This window comes from Phalacrocorax aristotelis, chromosome 9 (assembly GCF_949628215.1).
Source record: "Phalacrocorax aristotelis chromosome 9, bGulAri2.1, whole genome shotgun sequence".
NCBI classification, from domain to species: Eukaryota; Metazoa; Chordata; class Aves; order Suliformes; family Phalacrocoracidae; genus Phalacrocorax; species Phalacrocorax aristotelis.
In genome coordinates this window covers 13,782,084-13,801,805 of record NC_134284.1, presented here as the reverse complement: position 1 = coordinate 13,801,805, position 19,722 = coordinate 13,782,084, and the positions used below count along the sequence as shown (strand labels likewise).

The following is a 19,722-nucleotide window of genomic DNA, read 5'->3' as shown; positions in this document are numbered from 1 at the left end:
TCATGCCAGGGTAGAAATACCAAACTCAGATATCAGGGCACTCCCTTTCCATACCTACGAGAGGTGCTGGAAGGGCACTGATGCTTTCATTGACTAGAAATCAGAACTGCTCTGTAGTGAAGGGTATGGGTTTGGTCAGGGTACTATGAACACTTTTATCTTGTAAGTCTGGCTATCGCAACACATCGGGATTAGGTGTGTGCACAGCGACCTACAGAGCCCCAGCACGTGGACTGACAATGCCTTGTCTGTTCCCGGTGCTAAGAGAGCGTTCTCACGGGAGTGCTTCTGGCAATGGAGTTGCACACTTTTGTCCTGCTCCTGTTGAACACAAAACAACATTGTCCATCATGTGGTCAGATCGTCAATCAGTGTAAACTGATAGCATAAACTATGCAGCTATGCTTATCTTTCATCATTCAGTGAAATGCACACATGGCTGCCTAATATGAGCTTATATTTAAGGGAATCATTCCAAAGGCCAAAGAGGTGTGTATGATAAATATCTCAGAAACTGCTGTTGTCTACTCAGGAGAATGATCCAATACAACAACTGTGTTCATCAAGAATAAAAGAGCTGTTGGTAACAAGGAAAATAATTGCAGAATGAAAAAAGCTTTCTCTGCAGCTAACCTTTAGCTCCTTGGTAAAAAAAATGAAAATTATAATAAATTTTATCATATTCAAGGTTCAATGCAAAACCAATCTCTTCACCAGTCTTCTTGCAATAAAGGTTACTATAAAAGAGAAAGAAGAAAGCAGAGGATGAAAAAATGTTGCTGAACCATCATAAATACTGTAAGAGATTCATATTCCGTGCAGCAAATACCTAGTCTGATAGTCACACACTTGAAACAGCATTTCTGGTTGAACTTTTCTCCTATTGTGAAAAGAAGGAAACTCGATGTTTTTGAGTCAGTATCTTTCTGATAAAGAGAACCTGCAATTCAGCAACACCAGGGAACACATAGTGGAAAATAGTAAGTATTTGAGCCAGAGTTAAGGACAGAGCTACCATAATTAATCCTTAATACACTAGAAGGACGCCAGAGACCAAAACCAGAATGAGACCAAAAAGATCTTAATAATTATTTGAGAGTTAAAGTTTCCAACAGGATTCAGAAAACACTGAAAACAAAACCTGGAAAGCATCACCACACTGTGTTTCCATTCATATCTGCAGGAATACAGGTGCGCCCAAAAAGGTAGAGACAGGGCAAAAGGGATCTAGAAACACTCAGACTATGAAGCAAAAGGTCTCAGCTTCTAAAGGAGTAATAAACCAGGACATTGTGCTCAAGGAAAGGTCCTGATGACCAGCCTCTCTTCCAGGATGGCCAGGTTTTTCACCCGAGCCCCTGCGGAAAGTGCTGTGAAGGTAACCTGTCCACCTTCTCCCTGGTTGGGGGACAGTGGTATATTACAGGTTTCCATCTGGCTTCATTTCAGTTTTGTTTTCCCTACTTGTCCCCTGCAGCAGACATTAACACAAATGCCTGCACAAGGTGGGCTTCCTGACAAAGCAACTACAAGTCATGAAGGGCACAGTTAAGGACGATTACCCTGCCAGCACATTGAGGATACAGGGCCCACATGGCCAGTTGATGCATCAGCCATACGATGGCAAAACTGGCTACAGTCCTATAAGTTTCTTTCCCTTCTTGGACAGATGGGAGCTTTTGAACTGATGGGGTGTAGTGAAGCATGCCAGCTTAGTCTTGGACCATTACAAATTGTATAGGAAAGACTATTTGTTGGAAGAAAGCTTTACAGTTTAGAAAGTGATGTTAAAAGAGGAAGAAAATGAAAAGTGAGGGAGATGTGCACTCAATGTACTACTGAGAAAATGAGGGAGAAGTGAGTGCAGGCTGAACGTGATGTAACCACTCTGAACCACAGAATAAAATAAGCTTAGAAATATGGGGAGAAGATTGACTCCTGTATCTACTACAGCCTATGGAAGTTTTGCTATAGATTTTTGTGTTTGCGGATTCACAGCCTCCATGGCTCAGGCTGATACCAGGCATAATAGCAGGGCATCCATTTAAAGCTACTGTGCTACTGCCTATAAAAATCCAAAATAGAGACTGTAACCTCAGCACAACCACTGATTCATGCTCACAGCTCACTGCTTCTACCCGGGATGCTCAAGATTGCGGCCCAGTCTATCAATCCCCTGCTTTAACCACTAGATCACATGCGTTGGCAAAGCTCCCAGCAAAGGGAGCGGGTCAGTATCTGATTTTTGCTGGCCTCTCCTGGAAAAGCTGTGGGAGGTTGCTTCAGATTATTTCGGTTCCTTGCAGCTTTCAGTTAAACAGGCTGACGCTGGGTCTGCTGCAGAGAGGGGAGGAAAAAAAGAGGCTTTTGTAGTATAACAATGCCATGTGCGATGTGCAGTGGGCAATTACGTAACCAACGCTAAATCTTTCTATAATTAGAACAAGCACCTAGTTAGAGTGATCAGGGCTCTTTTGTGTGAGCCTGCACGGGGGTATGCAAGAAAGAGCTTGGCTCAAAAGAAAGATGGTGGCTTGATTTCCCTTTCCCTTTCAACTGGTGAATAAATTAAATCTCAGATTACCCCAAATTGCTGTGAAAGACTAAAAGTGAAAACCATTTCCTTTTCATTCTTGTTGAAGACGTTTGCATCCCAGGTGTGAATCTCACGAAATGCAGAAACAAACCCAAATACTCAGCCCTCTCTGTACCAAGCACTGGAGCTGGAAGAGCAGTCACACTGCCTGAATAGAGGACAGAAGGCCAGTACCAGCTCTTTCTACTGGGTATCAAACTTTTTTTTAGGTTTCCTGTGATGAAAACCATGGAAAGATATCTGGAAAGTCTTACTGACACCAGACGTTCCTCATTTACAGGAGCAGGCACAGGAAGAGAGATCAAAACAGTCCCAGAAATCAGGTGATCCCATGATTTTGTGGACCCAGAGAACTAGCTTAACACGGAGACATGAAAAGGTATGGGGAGAAATTGCAACCAGTGCAGTGGGAAGAACAGTTTGACCCAGCAGACCCTTCTTCACTTTTCTGATGTGTCCTGCCATTCTGTGGATGGTCAGTGACAGAAATACTGAGGCAGATCCACAGCTATAAACAAGTGAAGCTCTAAAAGTCACTGTAGCGATGCCAATTTATACAAGTTGAAGATCTGGCTAGTGGGATCTCTGCTGCTAGAGGTCAGTATTTATTAAATATTTTCTGATCCTTTTCTGATAAGTTCAGGTCACCAGAAGAAATATTGCAAAAATTTCTGTATAAGGGTTGACAGACGTGCAAATCCACACGGAAGACAGGAAGTAAACAACCTACCTGGAGCTAGTTCCAGAAGATAGTTTAAGATACTCCACAGGTTTCCTGCTAGGCCAAACCCACCCACATTCTTGGTCCAACTTAAAATGGAGATTGGCAGATTTTGTCTGTCAGCAACGGAAAGCTCAGAGCTGATTCTGGGAGCCATCCAGTTTATAATAGGATCTTCTTACCAATCATATTGTACAGAAACAATATTTAGCTAAGACAGCTCTTGAAAGAAACATGCATATTGCCCCAGGTCAGTCAGTGCTTTCGAGTCAGTAGTGACAAATGTCTGAATGTGACAACAGAAGGTGATGTGCTGCTTGGAGAGCTGCAAAATCCACTTCTACTAGTATTTTGTTCCTTAAAGGCCTTGGCTCAACCTTGTTGCCCAGTATCAGTTTAGACAATCACATGCCACCTCCATACCTCTCTCTTACAATGTCTGTTGGCAAAAAAATTCCCCTTTGCTTTGTTTGCTAAAGCTGTTGGTGGCTAAAGGATACTCCCCTTCTTCTTGCAGATCGTTGGGAAGTATCAGTGGGTCACCAGGTCCTCTGTTAAAATAAAATGTTTATCAGCTGGGAGAGGAATGCTTCCAGAACAACATTTGCAACCCTTGAGCCTGGAAAGTGTTACAGAAGTACATGAGATGACTTTTGCCAATCTGAGAAAGTTTACTTTTCTACAAAGCATAACAAATAATAGAAATTAAACCAGCCTCCCTTTCAGTCATTCCAGGTAATACAGACATGGCTTGAAAAATTTGAAGATTTTTACAAAAGCACTAACAGACCTTCTGATCTTTTCCTCCCAGCTATAATGATTCCTTCGAATGCTGCCTGTTACCCCGAAGGGAATGTGAAATGCAGGCATTGCTGATGTGGCTGAACCTTTCCATCTAGGTAAATCTCTTCTTTTCACTGTTTAGCATCTTACCTGTGGCATAATTTATCCCTTGAGTTAAGAAGTGTCATTTATTTCGATCATTTTTATCCCACAATGTGCAGTGACTGTTAGGCATAGAGATAACTGATATTAACAATAGCTTATTCCATTACTTTGTATTGTCATCTTAATTTGTTACAAGATATTTCATGAACCATTTAATTCTGCATTTGCAAATGTGAAAAGTGCTGAAGTAGATAAAAAAGGTGCAAAGGATTTAATAGTCTAAATCTACCCCAAAAGACTCCTTGGAATGCATCAGAAATATGTTCTCAAAATCAGCTGTGGCATTCACAGCAAACTAAAAAGGTCCCTGCTGGCAAGGACTAATTTGTCTGCAGAGCCCAAACCCCTAACTCACCAAACAGAGGATCGTTTTGGTGTACTTGTTAAAAGTGATGTATGAGGAGACATGACAGCGATACTGTCCAGAAATGTTAAGCAAAAGAGATCATGGTGAAAATAAAAAGGAACTCATCCTTCCTTCTTAGAGACAGATTTATATTTGGGGAAAATATGTTTAAGGATCTCAGAACCATTGCCTAATACTTCCTCTTCTCAAAGCTCTGCCACAGCTGGCATCTTTGAACCATTACCAGGTCTGGTTCAGAAAAAGTCCAATCTAGGAGATAGATGAAGATGCACAGAGATGATCGATTCACAGAGCCAGAACAGAATATTAACTCATCCTGTCTGATGCTGTTCATATTGTGGGACATTAAGTTTCACCTGGCTACCCCTGTATGGGCTTGTAATAATGAAAGTGTGTCTTCACAAGAGGCTTCAGCTTCAATTAGAAGATAACAATAGATGTAAATGTGAGCGCTCCCCACAGCTTTCCAAAGATAATCGCTCGCATTGTTAAATATTTCTGCCTAATTTCTCATTTGAATTTCCTTAATTTCCACTTCCAGTCACTGGTTCTTGTTTTGCCTTCCTCTGTCAGATTAAACCCTACCTTCAGATCTTGCATTTCTACGTTGTACAGGTACACATACGTGATGATCAAACCTCTTCTCAATCTTTTTAAAATAAGCAAAACATGCCAAATATTTTAATTTGCTCACTCAGATAATTTGTCCTTGTAATGTAATTTACAATAAGTATAGATAAATGGAGTTTACCTCAATCTAATCTAGCAAACTTACCTCTTAAATGTTCACTACAAACCAAGTTTACTTATTCCCCTACACTTTCACTTAACACTAGTTTTATATTATCTTTAGAGTCTTCTAATCCTCTCCAATCTTCCAGCATTGTTTTAAAAACTTGAACACCAGGACAACGCAGTGTCCCTCTACAGTTCACCATGTCCCTACTTCTACATCCATCGGCTGCACAAGGTGCATTCTTACTCTGTAGCACATGCACTTCATCTTAAGCTGCTCCTCTCTCATAACCCTCCTGGATCTCCGCCCATGTAGCATACGTCTTCAGGTGTTGCAAAGTGCTAATTCTTTAATTTAAACATCATGAGAAGCAGAAGACTGAAGTAATGGGAGGTGTACCAGGTCAGGTTCAAGGACAACTATGTGAATAATGTATTTCTTTGGTCTCATGGCTAACCTAACACAAAACCTAAATTGTTTTCTCACTTCAAGAAGAAAATTGGGAAAAATAAAACCCCATAAACAAATCAAAATACCATTCTACATGGGAAAAAAATTAGTAGATCAGAAATTAAAGACATTCTGGTTTAAATATTTTTTCCACTTTCAGAAAAATAAGCACATTCAGCATATACTTGGCCAACAAACATTGCTTTACACCAAAGTTTGAATGGTCCGTTTTGAAAATGTTGAAAAAGATTCAAACTTTCCAAACTTCCCGAAGTTTCTGAGTTCAGAACTTCCCAACACTTTTTTTTACCCCAGTAAACATTTTTGACCAGTTAAACCATGCGTGTAAGCATTTTCTAGGCTTGATATGTGATAGATAATGCAGAGCAGGGACAAGAAGTTATTCACAGCTGGATTACCAGCATGCGCATAAAAGACTCTGATATGTTTACAGAGCCATATGGTTTCGAATAAGCTTGTGCAGCCTCTTTGTAGCATATGGACCCCTCCACCCAGTGCTAAGAGCCTTACGTATTCAGAAACTCAAAATCAGCTAACTTAGACATCAAAATTAAACCAAAAAGAAATTAAAAAGAAAGAGGTTCAAGGGGATGAAAATGAAGTATTAAAAAGAACCTGTGTTGCTTATAGCCAGCCAGTTATGAACATCTGCAAGCATGAACAGGTCCCTGTCTGCAAAGAGAAAGCAACTGCACAGTTCTAAGAACAAGCTGTGAGACTGAGGAAACCAAAGAAGCATCTCGCTAGTGCAGGAGCTGAAGCATATTGCTCACCTACAATTTTACCTTCTAAATGACAATTTTGTATTGTGGCTGTCATGTAAACTGTGTTGTGAAATAGCTCACAAAGTTGTATATTTAGCATACAGCGTTAAATAATGCATCACAGCAAAGGAAGAAAGAAATATCAAAGTAGGAGGGAGAAAAGATAACTTTTCAGCTGAGGCTAGTATTATAGCTAGAGACAGAGACCATGGCAACTTCTGCCAGCAAGAGGAGGCTCCTGAATCGGGAGGCAATATTGCCATATGTGACAACAGCAATTCCGTTCCTAAATGACTGACAGAAATGGGTAGGAGAGATGACGGATAAGTTTTGCTCCCAAAAATTATTGATAAACGATATACATCAAAGTCTTGCATCTTTAGCTTTGCCTAAAGTGCTCATAAAAGGCCAGCTCTCCTGGGGAGAAGAGGAAGCATCTGTCATTCACAGAAGTGATGACAGAGCTGCTGTCACCAGAATGCAAAGCTGGTCTGATTCCCCCTGAAAACAGTAAGAGTTTTAGCACGGAAGGACTGCAACAGGCCTGTCCATACCCTTCTCCAAATCTCCTCCCGTCTTAGAAATTGTAGCAGATAAATTTAGTCTGCAGGACTAAGCTGTCCTGCAGATTAGAAGATGCTAAGACAGACAAAATGACTAGAAGACTGCAAGAAAGACATTTAGTTTTCCTTATAGTCTTCCTGCCTCATATGGTTTGATTTTTTTATTTCTAATAAAAAATGTGTTTGTTTCTTATGCATTTTACCTTTTTTCTTCGCCAACCAGCTTCTGCTTCTGTTCTAGGTGAACCATGCCTAGCACAATGGGACTGTTCTCCCTTTGATTCACTAGATGCTAACATAATGATAGGAGTTACTATTTAACAACTATATTTTTTTATACACATTGCCATATACCACATCAAAATGAATAGCAACTTATATATGTAAAGCTCCACCTAGTTCCCACCACAATTCTCTGCTAAGTATTTTTCCCTGTTCCACATTTTAACTATACTCTAAAGAACGCATATCTTGGCTTGATTTAAAAAAACTCCTATGTAACTTATGGATATCCATTACACATACACAGTGCATGTCTTGGCATTTAATACAAAAGTTTTATTTTAAATCAATATATTTTTACAGCACTTTCAATCTCTCTTCTTCCCTTCCCTCTCGTGTCCCAATTCAGTGATATCTAAGTAGCAGATAACAGAATAAGAAATTTTATTCCAATCCATCTTTTCTGTATTTTCCCCTTTTTACTTGGAAACCTTCAGCAGAATGAACCACAAAGTTACTGAACTTGTTGGAAACTATCTGAACAGACAGCATATTTCCCCCCTTTTTCTTTTTCTTCCAATTGTGCCTCAAGGACTGCCTTGCTCTTGCGCTTCTGGTGCAGCCTTGTTGGGATTGTGCCATTCCCATCAGGTCCATCTCCTCTGCCCAAGTTTGCTGAGGCCAGCAATCCCTGGGGAGGTATCATATAATCATTAAGGTTGGAAAAGACCTCTAAGATCATCAAGTCCAACCATCAACTGAACACTACCATGCCTCCTAAACCATGTCCCCAAGTGCCACATCACATTTTTTGAACATCTCCAGGGATGGTGACTCAACCACCTCTCTGGGCAGCCTCTTCCAAGGCTTAACCACTCTTTCAGCAAAGAAATTTTTCCTAATATCCAATCTAAACCTCCCCTGGCACAACTTGAGGCCATTTCCTCTCTTCCTATTGCTTGTTACCTGGGGCAAGAGACCAATACCCACCTCGCTACAACCTCCTTTAAGGTAGTTGTAGAGAACAATAAGGTCTCCCCTCAGCCTCCTCTTCTCCAGGCTAATCAACACCAGCTCCCTCAGCCGCTCCTCATAAGACTTGTTCTCCAGACCCTTCACCAACTTCACTGCCCTTCTCTGGACACGCTCCAGCAACTCAATGTCTTTCTGGTAGTGAGGGGCCCAAAACTGAACACAGTATTCTAAATGCAGCCTCACCAGTGCCAAGTACAGGGGGACAATCACTGCCCTAGTCCTGCTGGCCACACTATTCCTGATAAAAGCTAGGATGCTGTTGGCCTTCTTGGCCACGTTCAGCCAACTGGCCAGTTCATGCTGGCCAGTTCAACCAGCACCCCAGGGCAGTTTCTGCCAGGCAGCTTTCCAGCCACTCTGCCCCAAGCCTGTAGCGTTGCATGGGGTTGTTTTGACCAAAGCCAGGACACGGCACTAAGCCTTGTTGAACATCATACAATTGACCTTGGCCCATTGGTCCAGATCCCTCTGCAGAGCTTTCCTACCCTCGAGCAGATTGACACTCTCACCCAATTTAGTGTCATCTGCAAACTTACTGAGGGCACACTCAATCCCTCATCCATATCAGCAATAAAGATATTAAACAAGACTGGCCCCAAAACTGAGCCCTGAGGAACACCACTTATGACCAGCCACCAACTGGATTTAGCTCCTTTCACCACAAGTCTTTGGGCTCGGCCATCCAGCCAGTTTTTTACCCAGTGAAGAGTATACCTGTCTAAGCCGTGAGCCTTCAGCTTCTCTAGGAGGATGCTGTGGGAGACAGTGTCAAAGGCTTTGCCAAAGTCCAGGTAGACAACATCCACAGCCTCTCCCTCATCCACTAGGCGGGTCACCTGGTCATAGAATGAGATCAAGTTGGTCAGGCAGTACCTGCCTTTCATGAAGCCATGCTGGCTAGGCCTGACTCCCTGGTTGTCCTGCACATGCCTGGTGAGCTCACTCAAGATGAACCTCTCCATAATCTTCTCCAGCACCGAGGTCAAGCTGACAGGCCTGTAGTTCCCTGGATTCTTCTTCTGGCCCTTCTTGTAGATGGGTGTCACATCGGCAAGCCTCCAGTCGTCTGGGACCTCCCCTGTTAACCAGGACTGCTGATAAATCATGGAGAGGGGTTTGACAAGCTCCTCTGCCAGCTCCCTCATACTCTCAGGTATCCATGTGGGACAGGCACGTAACACAGAACACACCGTGCATGTTGGCTGGGGGGTTCACTAGGCTGTGGCCGTCAGGCAGCAGGTCTGGGGTGTTAGGTACAACCCACGTATTTCGCATGCAGACGGTAGCCCCGACGAGCCGACAATCTGCAGCGGCCCGGAAGCCAGCCCGCGCGGACGCAGCTGTCCCCGCCGCCCTGGGCGCCCGGAGCCCGCCCTGAAGGCGGGAAATGCCCTCAGAGCCGCCCCGTCCGTCTGCCCCGGCGCCCCCCTGACGCCCCGCAGCGCCGCTGGGGAGGGAAAACGTCATCTGCCACGGCGCATCACAGAGGTTACCGTGACGTCACGCAGACTACAATTCCCGGCGAGACACCGTGTCGCCTGGCGCGTGCGCAACGGCAGTCACCGCCCTTCCTTCTCCCTTGCCTGCGCCGCGGTCTGGCTCCCGAGAAGACGACGGAGGCAGCAAGATGGCGCTCACCAGGTGGGTTGGTCGGTCTCCGGGCGGCCCGGCTCGCGCGGCCGCTCTCCCTGCCCTGCCTGCGGCTTCCCGGCCGCCGTGCGGGGCTCCGGCCGACGAAGGGAGGCGGCGCCCGGGGACCGCGCTGCCGGGCCACGGCCTCCCCTGAGCGGTGGGCCCGTCGGCTGGCGAGGAAGCCGGGCGCGGCCTGGGGGAGGGCAGCGAGGGCCCGGCCGGGGCTGGGGGAGCTGCGCCGCCCCGTCCCATCCCGTCCCGGCGGGAGAGGGTGTTCGGCGCTGCCTGTGGTTCAGGGCTCTGCCTGCCTGCCTCCCTCCCCTGTTTTCTGCGGGAAGAAGTTCTTCCGCCTCGGCTGGAGGCGACCGGATCTGTGGGGTGTTGTCGGGGCGTCTTTGCTGTGGGCCAGGGGCCTTTGTTAGGAGGTGCTGCGCCTCACGCACGCCTCGGGAGCGCGGGCTCGGTGGTCTGCCCTGGAGCCCGACCTCCTCCGAACGGGGGCTTCCCTAGAAACTGCGTAAAAGGCCCCTAGTCTGGACGACCTGGAAAACGGGAAGTCAATAAATTGTGTTCCGACTAATTTAGCCGGGATGTTTCTGGCGTTGAGGGGGAGTTTGCTGACAGATCATTTTGTGGACGTTTGCCTTGATAGAAAGAAAACGGGAGACGTCGGGACTAAAGGCATGTTTCCTTTTTCTGCTCCGTAGTGGTGGGAAGGATAGACAGCGGTGTGTGACATTCCCCCTGGAGAATAGGCATTGTCTTGCACACCCGTTCAAACAAGTTGTCAATGTGGATGAATTTAGCACCAGATTTTATAGGGATCATCCAGAATGCTGAGAGAGTGCACGTTTCTTGTTCCCCTGTAATTGCAGAAGTTACTGTTGTCTGGTTTATACTCGAATTTCATAAACTGTTTCTCAGTCTCTATGTAGTGATTGTAGAGAAAGTAATCGTTTAGGAGTAGACTCAAGCATAGTTGAGTGTCACTGAGTGAAATGATCGGAATTAACTTTTTATGCCTATCTTTTTTTGGTGGCTGTCAATGGATGTGCAGTTTTTTACCAGCTCCAACTCAGCTGTCTCAAGACCAGCTGGAACTAGAAGAAAGAGCAAGAGCTCAAAGATCGAGGCAGACTGCTCTAGTCTCATCACGAAGGGAACCTCCCCCATACGGTTACCGGAAAGGATGGATACCACGAGTGCTAGAGGTGGGTATTTAAATTCTCACTGTAGTAATGTGTCTGTTAATGGGGGAAAAAAATTACATTTTCTGGAGTAGAAACAAACTCGGCACATCTTGAGTGTAGCACAAAATTGTGCAAAGCCTTACACGTGCAGAATTTCCATCCAGACTCTTGGATCTCTTCTTCGATTGGGGAAAATTGTTCCAGTTCACCAGGTTACTTAAAACATTTGATGGCAAATGGGATGTTATACGGATTCTTCCCTTCAGAGATTGCTATATCGTAATATGGAACTAAGTCTGTGATCCTTTATGTGAAGGCAAGATCCTCAGAGAAGGACATCTATGTTGTTCCTCTGTCATTATTTGTTAAATACATGTTCCTGACTATAGCTGGAATAAGTGGCCATGCGTATATCAGAGAACAGAATACTTATGTGTATTTTATTCTTAGTGTAGCAAAAGATAGCTGCTAGTGGGGGAGGAAATTGTTAGGCTTGGAAGGAAACTTAAAATTTGTCAGATATTCATTGTTTAAGTATGTTACTGGCAAAAGGATTCTGGACAGTGTTGTGTGTATTTAGCTGTAATCCTTGCCAGTTTAACATAATTTCAACTGGAAATCTTAAAAGGTAGAAGGGGAAATAAAGATGTGTAGCTCTGAGTACAAAATTGTTTAGTACAGTTTCTCACTGAGCCACAAAACCCTGCAGATTTTGAAACAGTACTTGACAATAATATCTGAGATTGGCTCTGATGATTCAGAAGCCAGTGTGCTTGGGACAAGGCATGCTCCTGAGGTTTTGATACAGTGTTTCATGTGTGAGCCTGCGTTGTCCCCAGGTGCCATCTTTTCATAAGCTGGTAACAGCCTTGCCTTCATTTATGTTTGAGTCCCATTTTTTCTAAAGATGGATCCAACACTACCGTGGTGATGCATTAGTGCTAGGTAAGGTGGCTTCAAATAGTAGTTCCGGCAGTTCTTTGAAGTAAAACATTTTTATGTAGGTTCAGTATTTAATAAAGCATACAACGTTAAAAATTATATCTTCCCTTCAGTTCCCTCCCTACACTGTTGATTAATAAAGTTAATATTTTAGTGCTTATTCTTTTTAAGTGTTACAAAAAGAGCTTCTTAAGAAGCCAGGTGAAGGTTTTCAAAGAGTTTCCAGCATCATTGGGCCACAAAGGCATACGCATCTCAAAAAGGCTGTTAAGGACTCCTTTCTGCCTCACAAACAAATGCAGATTCTTGGAGAGTGATAAATGTTTCCAAAGCATAACCTTTGTCCTGTGGTCCTGGAATGCCATAATTGGAAAAACAAAATCTGTTCTCAATAGATGATGAGTTACGCCAAAAAATTTGAGGAATGACTGACTTTTGTACTGCCTAACACTTTAATGTTGATTCTGTAACTTACTGTTGAATGTGGGACATCCAGTGGAAGACTCTGTGCAGGGAATAGTTATTGCATGATGTCTATGCACTTCAGTGCCTTTTCTTCCAGTAGGTGTAAGTTCTATAGTCCGTTGCTCTCTTACCAGCTAAAATAATAAAATTGTTAGAGCATTCTGGCAATGTTTCATTTAGTTAAAATCAACCCGCTCTTTCATTCCATTTCCCACTCATGCAAATGTTATACCAAGCTTTTATGTTTCAGTCATCCTCTACTTTTCCTTTTGTGTAGGATTTTGGAGATGGGGGTGCTTTCCCAGAAATTCATGTGGCCCAATATCCATTGGATATGGGCCGAAAGAAGAAAATGTCCAATGCTTTGGCTGTGCAGGTGGATGCAGAAGGAAAAATAAAATATGATGCAATTGCTCGACAAGGACAATCAAAGGACAAGGTAATATTTCTTTAAACATGTAGACTGGCATGTACGCGTGGAAAAGTTGTACGTACACATTGCATATCCTTAAATTCATTGGTCTGCTGTTAGACAAATGGATTGCCTCCTTGAGGTACAGTCCTGTTTTCTTAAAGTCAGACAGACGTGGGCATTTTGACCAGGATGACTATATGATCTTCTCCGTTATGTAATTAAAAGGTAAGGCAGAAATGGTGAGAGTCTCTGCACAAAACTCGCGTGATAGCTTCACAGCTTTCATTAGAGAGCTTTCCAATGAAGACAGGAAACTGAAAACCAGCCTGATCACAGGCAGCCTCGTTTGGGGGGGCGGGCAGGGAGACAGAAAACACAGTTCAGCTTTCAGAATACTACACCTTGTGTCTTACTAATTTAATATTTGAAGCTTGTAGTGGTTTTCAATATTGTTGGGTGCTGTTATTTTTTTTCAATTGTAGCAGAAAGTACTGCCAGTGGTTATACTCCAAAATTTTTGTCTTAAGTTCAGTGATGGCAAGATTCTCGTTGAGTCTAATGGGAACCAACTTCAATTTGCTGTATGCATTAGCCTTTCTAAAAACAAAGAGATGACACTTATCTTGAAGTCCTAACTAGTACTGAGGAGACCAGTTACTTGGCTCTCCTAAATCCACTTTGAGGAATATCTACATCTGCCTTTTCAAATGTAACAGTGGACTACATTAAAAGTTTAATTCTCTAATGCAGATGTTGGGGGCTGACAGACTGCTGAAGCATGACCAAATGTTTCACCAGTTGCTTGTTCTAGCAAGCGTCTCCTGTAAAGAATAGGGTAACCCAAAGAAAATCTAAGAGGGTTAACTACAAAGAGTGTTTTAGTTGATAGATATGAATAGTTGTTTTCAAAAGAATTTTACTTCTCCTGCTTTAATTTAGGATGCCTTGAAAAGCTTATGGGTATGAAATATGCCTCATGTCTTACTGCAAATGAGGAAGGGGAAAAACCTGTCTAAACAGAAAAACAAAAGGTGAACTTTACCCCTAAAACAAAAAATATGGTGAGCATTCGAAGAATATCAAGGGAAATCTTTCTTTTTTTAACAGATTTTTTTTTGTTGTTGTTTTAAATTGATCTTACAGTTGCCAAAGTTGCACAAAGTTAATGCCAATACATTTTATATTTAACTTTATTCTGATGAGTGTCAAACAAGTATCGCATCTTGTATATCCTCATCCTGTGCATCTAAAGTTACTGCACTACCTTTGGAAAAAAAAAAGAGTTCAAATCAATCGGACTCTATGCTGTCATGTGGTAGAAAGTAGTTAGACTAAACAGGAAAAACAGCACTGGCAATATTTTTACTGAGCAGACTTTCGTTGGGGTGCTATCAGCCTTTATGTAGTGTCTTTATTTGTCAAGAGGAAGGTGCTAAAATATTAACTACGCCTACAGAATTTGTGATACTAAATATTTGATACTTCCTACTAAATAGAAATTTGACTTATCATAAAACAAAAACAGTAATTTGGAGCAGATAAGTAGACAAGAATTAGAAATCATACCCAAAAAATAGTAAAACCCTAATTTTTACAACTTGTTAAATACATGTTTACCTACCTGTAGGATCAGATTTAATGTTCATATAGTTGAGCTGTTCAGATAGGGATCTAAGTATATTTGAAAAAGAACTAGAAATTATAGTAGGCTTTAGGCAAAAATGACTTATCTTTCACTGTGCCTTATTTGGTGCAGAGTTAGGAAAATACTTGGAACAGGTAAAGTTAAATTTAAGCTGTTAACGTTTGTTGTATTTGGTTCATGAAGATCTATACCATCATTCATTAAGTTTTCCATATGGCATCTATAAAGAAGCAGTAGTATTCTCATTTTGTGGTCATACTGACCAGGGTGGAAGAGATGAGTGTTTTTTCCAAAACTGGACTCTGTACAACAGGAATTAGGATTTCCTAACCCTAAGCTCTGCCTTCTGGATCAGCCTGATTCTGATTGCATCCAGCTGGATGTAAATGCTGAGGCTAGAAATTAAGTATTGTGGTTCAAGGCGGGGTGAAACTGTGGGGAAAATTAGCACTGAAATTGTTTCAAATACCTATTGCTTGATTTGTTTTGCAGGAAAGAGAATTGGCAGTGATGTCATGGGGAGCAGTTCTTGAGTGATCTGTGTTGAGTTGATTAATGTGGAATATTATCTGTGAGAGAGAACAGAGAGAATAGTACAGGATAGTACAGTGTCAGTACTATTACATATAGAAGTTTCATAATCCTGAGAGTTGAGATTTGAATAATCATTCCAATATTTCTTTAATCTTAATACTTAGAGGTAAGAGAAATAGATACTTAGCAGCCTGCCAGAAATGAGATGGAGTTTCTGATCCTATTCTATGAGCTGCTTGTTTTGTCTGAGTTAAGAAGCAAATTTTGCTTTTGCTACAGTTTATGGTTTTTTTTTTAAGTTGAATTTAGTACTCTGCCTTCGTGTAGAGGCAGCAGTTCCATCACCCAGACCCTGTATCTAGGTGGCTTGTCAGCAGTTTCAACTATTGCAGTGGTTCATCTCTCTTGCATCTGTTCCCGTACATATTTAAAAAACAGTTGCTTCAGAGAATTTTCCTTGAAAAATGCTGACATAAATGAGATAGTTTGACAAGCCTCCTGTTTGGGGCTGGCAGAAAGTATGCTAGAGATGAAATGCTGGTTAGTGTTGATGAACCAGGATACATGACCTTATGGATCTGAGGATGGAGTTCCATCTGGTTGTCCAGATGAAGGATTTCCAGCATTAGCCATGTGGTTAGCACTTGCACTGCTATAGATTCTTTCCATACTTTCTCTACTCACGTGACTAGAAGCCAGGCTAAAATAATGCATCATTAATTGATACATTTTGCTGAGACTGATGCTCTGTCCCCTAATTAGGAAAATGAGGACATATAATTGCTTCCTGTGTTTTTATTAAGACAGAAGAGAGTGAAATCAAGAAATGGAACTGTGAGGTCCATTACTCTTTTTCTGGCAAGGTTGATTTTTCTGTGCGGGAGTTGGATTTCTTTGTAGTGGCCCAAGGCTGTGGCTTAGATGCTAAAGGAGAAAAAAAGGACTGCAAATCTCACCTACACTATTTATCAAGATTGTGAATTCAATGTAAATGTTCACAAGAGAGAGCAGTTCCATTATTGAAGGAGCTCCTGTCACAGCAATGGAACAGGACAAGAGAACATGAATATAACAAAAATTCTCAAAGGTATTAATTACTCATAACGTATTTACTTTTGTGGTAGAAAGCTTGGTTTGAGAGCCTATCACCAATATTTTTCTTTGGTGTCTGTGCCAGGCTTCCAACCAAGCAGTTGTAATGACTTCTAAAATGTAACATGCTTCATATGGAGAAACTGTTCTTTGACAAGGAAGGAATTAATTCTGCAATGCTTGATGGTAGCGTCTCAATTCACACATAGGATTGATCATCACTGTACAGGGCAGCTCTGTATATGCAGAATATAATATGGGGAGGGATTTATCTGTTACAAATCAAGAAATTTCTGTCAAGATGCTTGCATCTATCAGGTTCTTGTGAAACTCTGAATGGGATTGATGGGATCCTACCATGAGCTACAGTACCTTACACAACCAGTTAGGTAAAATTATTCTCTTTCTGATGGCAGTGGCATGTAGATTTCTAATTGCTGCCTGTTAAGGCTGCCCCAGACAGAGAAGGAATCATCTAGCTGTACCAAAAATTGAGCATTATGTTTCTGCCTAGAAGGAGATTCTGCTTTTCAGCAGCAATCAAAATTAAATATCTGAAACACAGGCTGATGCTTCCTCTTAAATTTCGTAGATGAAAAATGGTAGTGAACGGGCATGCTACAATATCAAAAAGTCCCAGTCTCCTCTTTATCTAAGATTAATAAAGTGTCTCAACATTACTGTTAAAATAGGGTAAATACCTAGAAAAACAACACAAGGCAACAACTTTATCTGCCTGTCTATATCACCTTAAAAAGGACTCTAATTAGAACATGCAGGTGTATCAAGTTTTTGATGGAGACAAAAATTTTGTTATTTCAGGCTAGTTTATCCATATAATGGATTTCTTCCACATTAAAGTAGCTTGCCACTTGCGTGCAATATTTTAGGATTTATTTTAGTTAATGTAGCTCATTCGTACCTGAGTGTACTCTAGTTTTTAGAGCACCTCTGTTGTGGTTTAACTCCAGCTGGCAACCAAGCACCACGCAGCCGCTTGCTCACTCCCACCACAGTGGGATCAGGAGAGAATTGGAAGAGTAAAAGTGAGAAAACTCGTGGGTTGAAATAAAGACAGTTTAACAGGGAAGGCAAAAGCTGCACACGCAAGCAAAGCAAAACAAGGAATTCAGTCACTGCTTCCCATGGGCAGGCAGGTGTTCAGCCATTTCCAGGAAAGCAGGGCTCCATCAAGCATAACAGTTACTTGGGAAGACCAAACACCATCACTCTGAACATCCTCCCCATTCCCCCTTCCTCCCCCAGCTTTATATAGTGAGCATGATGCCATATGGCGTGGGATATCCCTTGGGTCAGTTGGGGTCAGCTGTTCCAGCTGTGTCCCCTCCCAGCTTCTTGTGCACCCAGCAGATCATGGGCAGCTGAAAAAGCCCTTGACTAGTGTAAACAGCTAAAACACCTCCACATTATCACCACTGTTTTCAGCACAAATCCAAAACACAGCCCCATACTAGCTTCTATGAAGAAAATTAACTCTGTCCCAACCAAAATCAGGACAATGTCTTAGACTTTTTTTTCTTCTCTGTCTTCTGGGACACACTGAGCTCTTTCAGCATAGCATACTTTGTTCTTCATGCAGCAAGACACTTGGACTTAGAGTTAGTCACCTTAGAGGAACACTGCTCTTCAGATGTCCTTCATTCAGCATCTGAGAAGCTAGGATATTACCAATACTAATTCAAAGGATTAAAATTTAGGAGTGAAGGATGAGAAGCATTAAATGGCTCTTGTGTGACAAATCAATGCTGAGGCTAAAGGTCAGTTTCATACTTGGACATGCACTTTATAATGAACTTGAAATAATAGTTGTAATGACTGTTAACCCTTTGAACTAAGACCTTCTGATGTTATATTGTTGAACAAACATGAAACATCAATGCAATACATCAACTTTTTCTGTCGCCGTCTAATAGCATTCTTTCCCTGTATTTCAAATTGGGGCCTGAAGTTAGCACAGTTAGCTGCATGTTGTATGAAGACTGAAGTACCCTTATGAGGGAAAGTGTAAAGAACAGATTTCTCAATCATTTATTTTTTTCAAGAACATAGCAAACACGATATGAAAAAAAATCTAGATGGTAAAAAAGTCTTGTATCAAATTCCTAAGGAATCCTTGAGAACAGAAGTACAAATGTGGACTTTTCTGTCTGTAGGAAAGGGAAGCAGGAAACTGGCGCCTAACCCTAGCTCTGAGAGTGATTTATGTAACTATTTAATCAAATTTCTTCTTTTCTTTGATGATTTCATCTGTAAAACGGGGTCTAGAGTATATTCTTGTTCTATGGGTGTCATTGAAGGACATGTCGAGAAGAATAGGACAAGAGGAAGTGTCCCCAAGTTATGCCAGGGGAGGTTTAGGTTGGATATTAGGAAAAATTTCTTCACCTAAAGGGTTGTCAAGCACTGGAACAGGCTGCCCAGGGAAGTGGTTGAGTCACCATCCCTGGAGGTATTTAAAAGACGTGTAGATGTGTGCTTGGGACATGGTTTAGTGGTGGACTTGGCAGCGATAGGTTAACTGTTGGACTTGATGATCTTAAAGGTCTTTTCCAGCCTAAATGATTCTATGATTCTGTTCACCAGCACTAATAAAATATAATATCTTTCAGGTTATTTACAGCAAATACACAGATCTTGTGCCAAAAGAGGTCATGAATGTGGACGATCCTGAACTGCAAAGACCAGATGAGGAGGCAATTAGAGAGGTATTATATGCACTGATGTGCCTAGTTATCAGGTGTATGTTTTATGTCTTGCATATGTGATGAGATGCATTCTGTGGTACTTTTATCTTTAGATAACAGAGAAGACAAGAGCAGCCTTGGAAAAATCAGTCTCCCAAAAGGTTGCAGCAGCCATGCCAGTTCGAGCAGCTGACAAACTAGCTCCTGCACAGTACATTCGGTATGTAGTGCTGGTGTGTGTGTGTCAGATGATGCTGTATAAAAAAATTGATAAAAATTAAGATATTCCTTGAATTTCTGAGAACAGAAACTCCTCTTGAATTCTGTTCTTCTGGAAGTAATATGAAACTGGCTTGTGTATTTTGAATTAACCCACTAACGATAATGTAGTTTGAAGTGTGTTGAAATATGTCTTAACATGTCATGAATTGCGGTCTGTTGTGGAGGGATTATTGTTTTAGCAACAAAATGTGGATTTCTCAGGGAGCACTATGGATGATGTTGCCCTGGTAACACAGTCTTTACTGAGAGTTTCAATCCAAGATACGGCATGTAACAAGGTTCTTTTCCCTTATATAAAATGAGCAACTGGAAAGAATTGGAATTACTAGAAGGCTGATACTCTTTTATGATGACTTTCTGCTGCAAACACAGAAGAATTCCGTGGCAGGGTTAGACT

General features: G+C 42.0%; 2 protein-coding genes across 2 annotated transcripts in view; one reads left to right on the top strand and one right to left on the bottom strand.

Annotated features, from left to right (window-relative positions):
• The window catches only part of ADCK1 (aarF domain containing kinase 1), a 93,731-nt gene extending 84,291 nt beyond the window's left edge, over window positions 1-9,440 (bottom strand). Inside the window, exon 1 of the mRNA XM_075103625.1 lies at window positions 9,354-9,440. The gene's annotated coding sequence lies outside the window, so the exon portion shown is untranslated. The remainder of the gene's footprint in view (window positions 1-9,353) is intronic.
• A 508-nt stretch (window positions 9,441-9,948) lies between these two features.
• SNW1 (SNW domain containing 1) overlaps window positions 9,949-19,722 on the top strand; it is a 17,832-nt gene continuing 8,058 nt past the window's right edge. Inside the window, exons 1-5 of the mRNA XM_075103629.1 lie at window positions 9,949-10,064; window positions 11,113-11,266; window positions 12,930-13,091; window positions 18,969-19,064; window positions 19,157-19,263. Coding sequence (XP_074959730.1) covers window positions 10,051-10,064; window positions 11,113-11,266; window positions 12,930-13,091; window positions 18,969-19,064; window positions 19,157-19,263 — 533 coding nt within the window. The 5' untranslated portion in view covers window positions 9,949-10,050. The remainder of the gene's footprint in view (window positions 10,065-11,112; window positions 11,267-12,929; window positions 13,092-18,968; window positions 19,065-19,156; window positions 19,264-19,722) is intronic.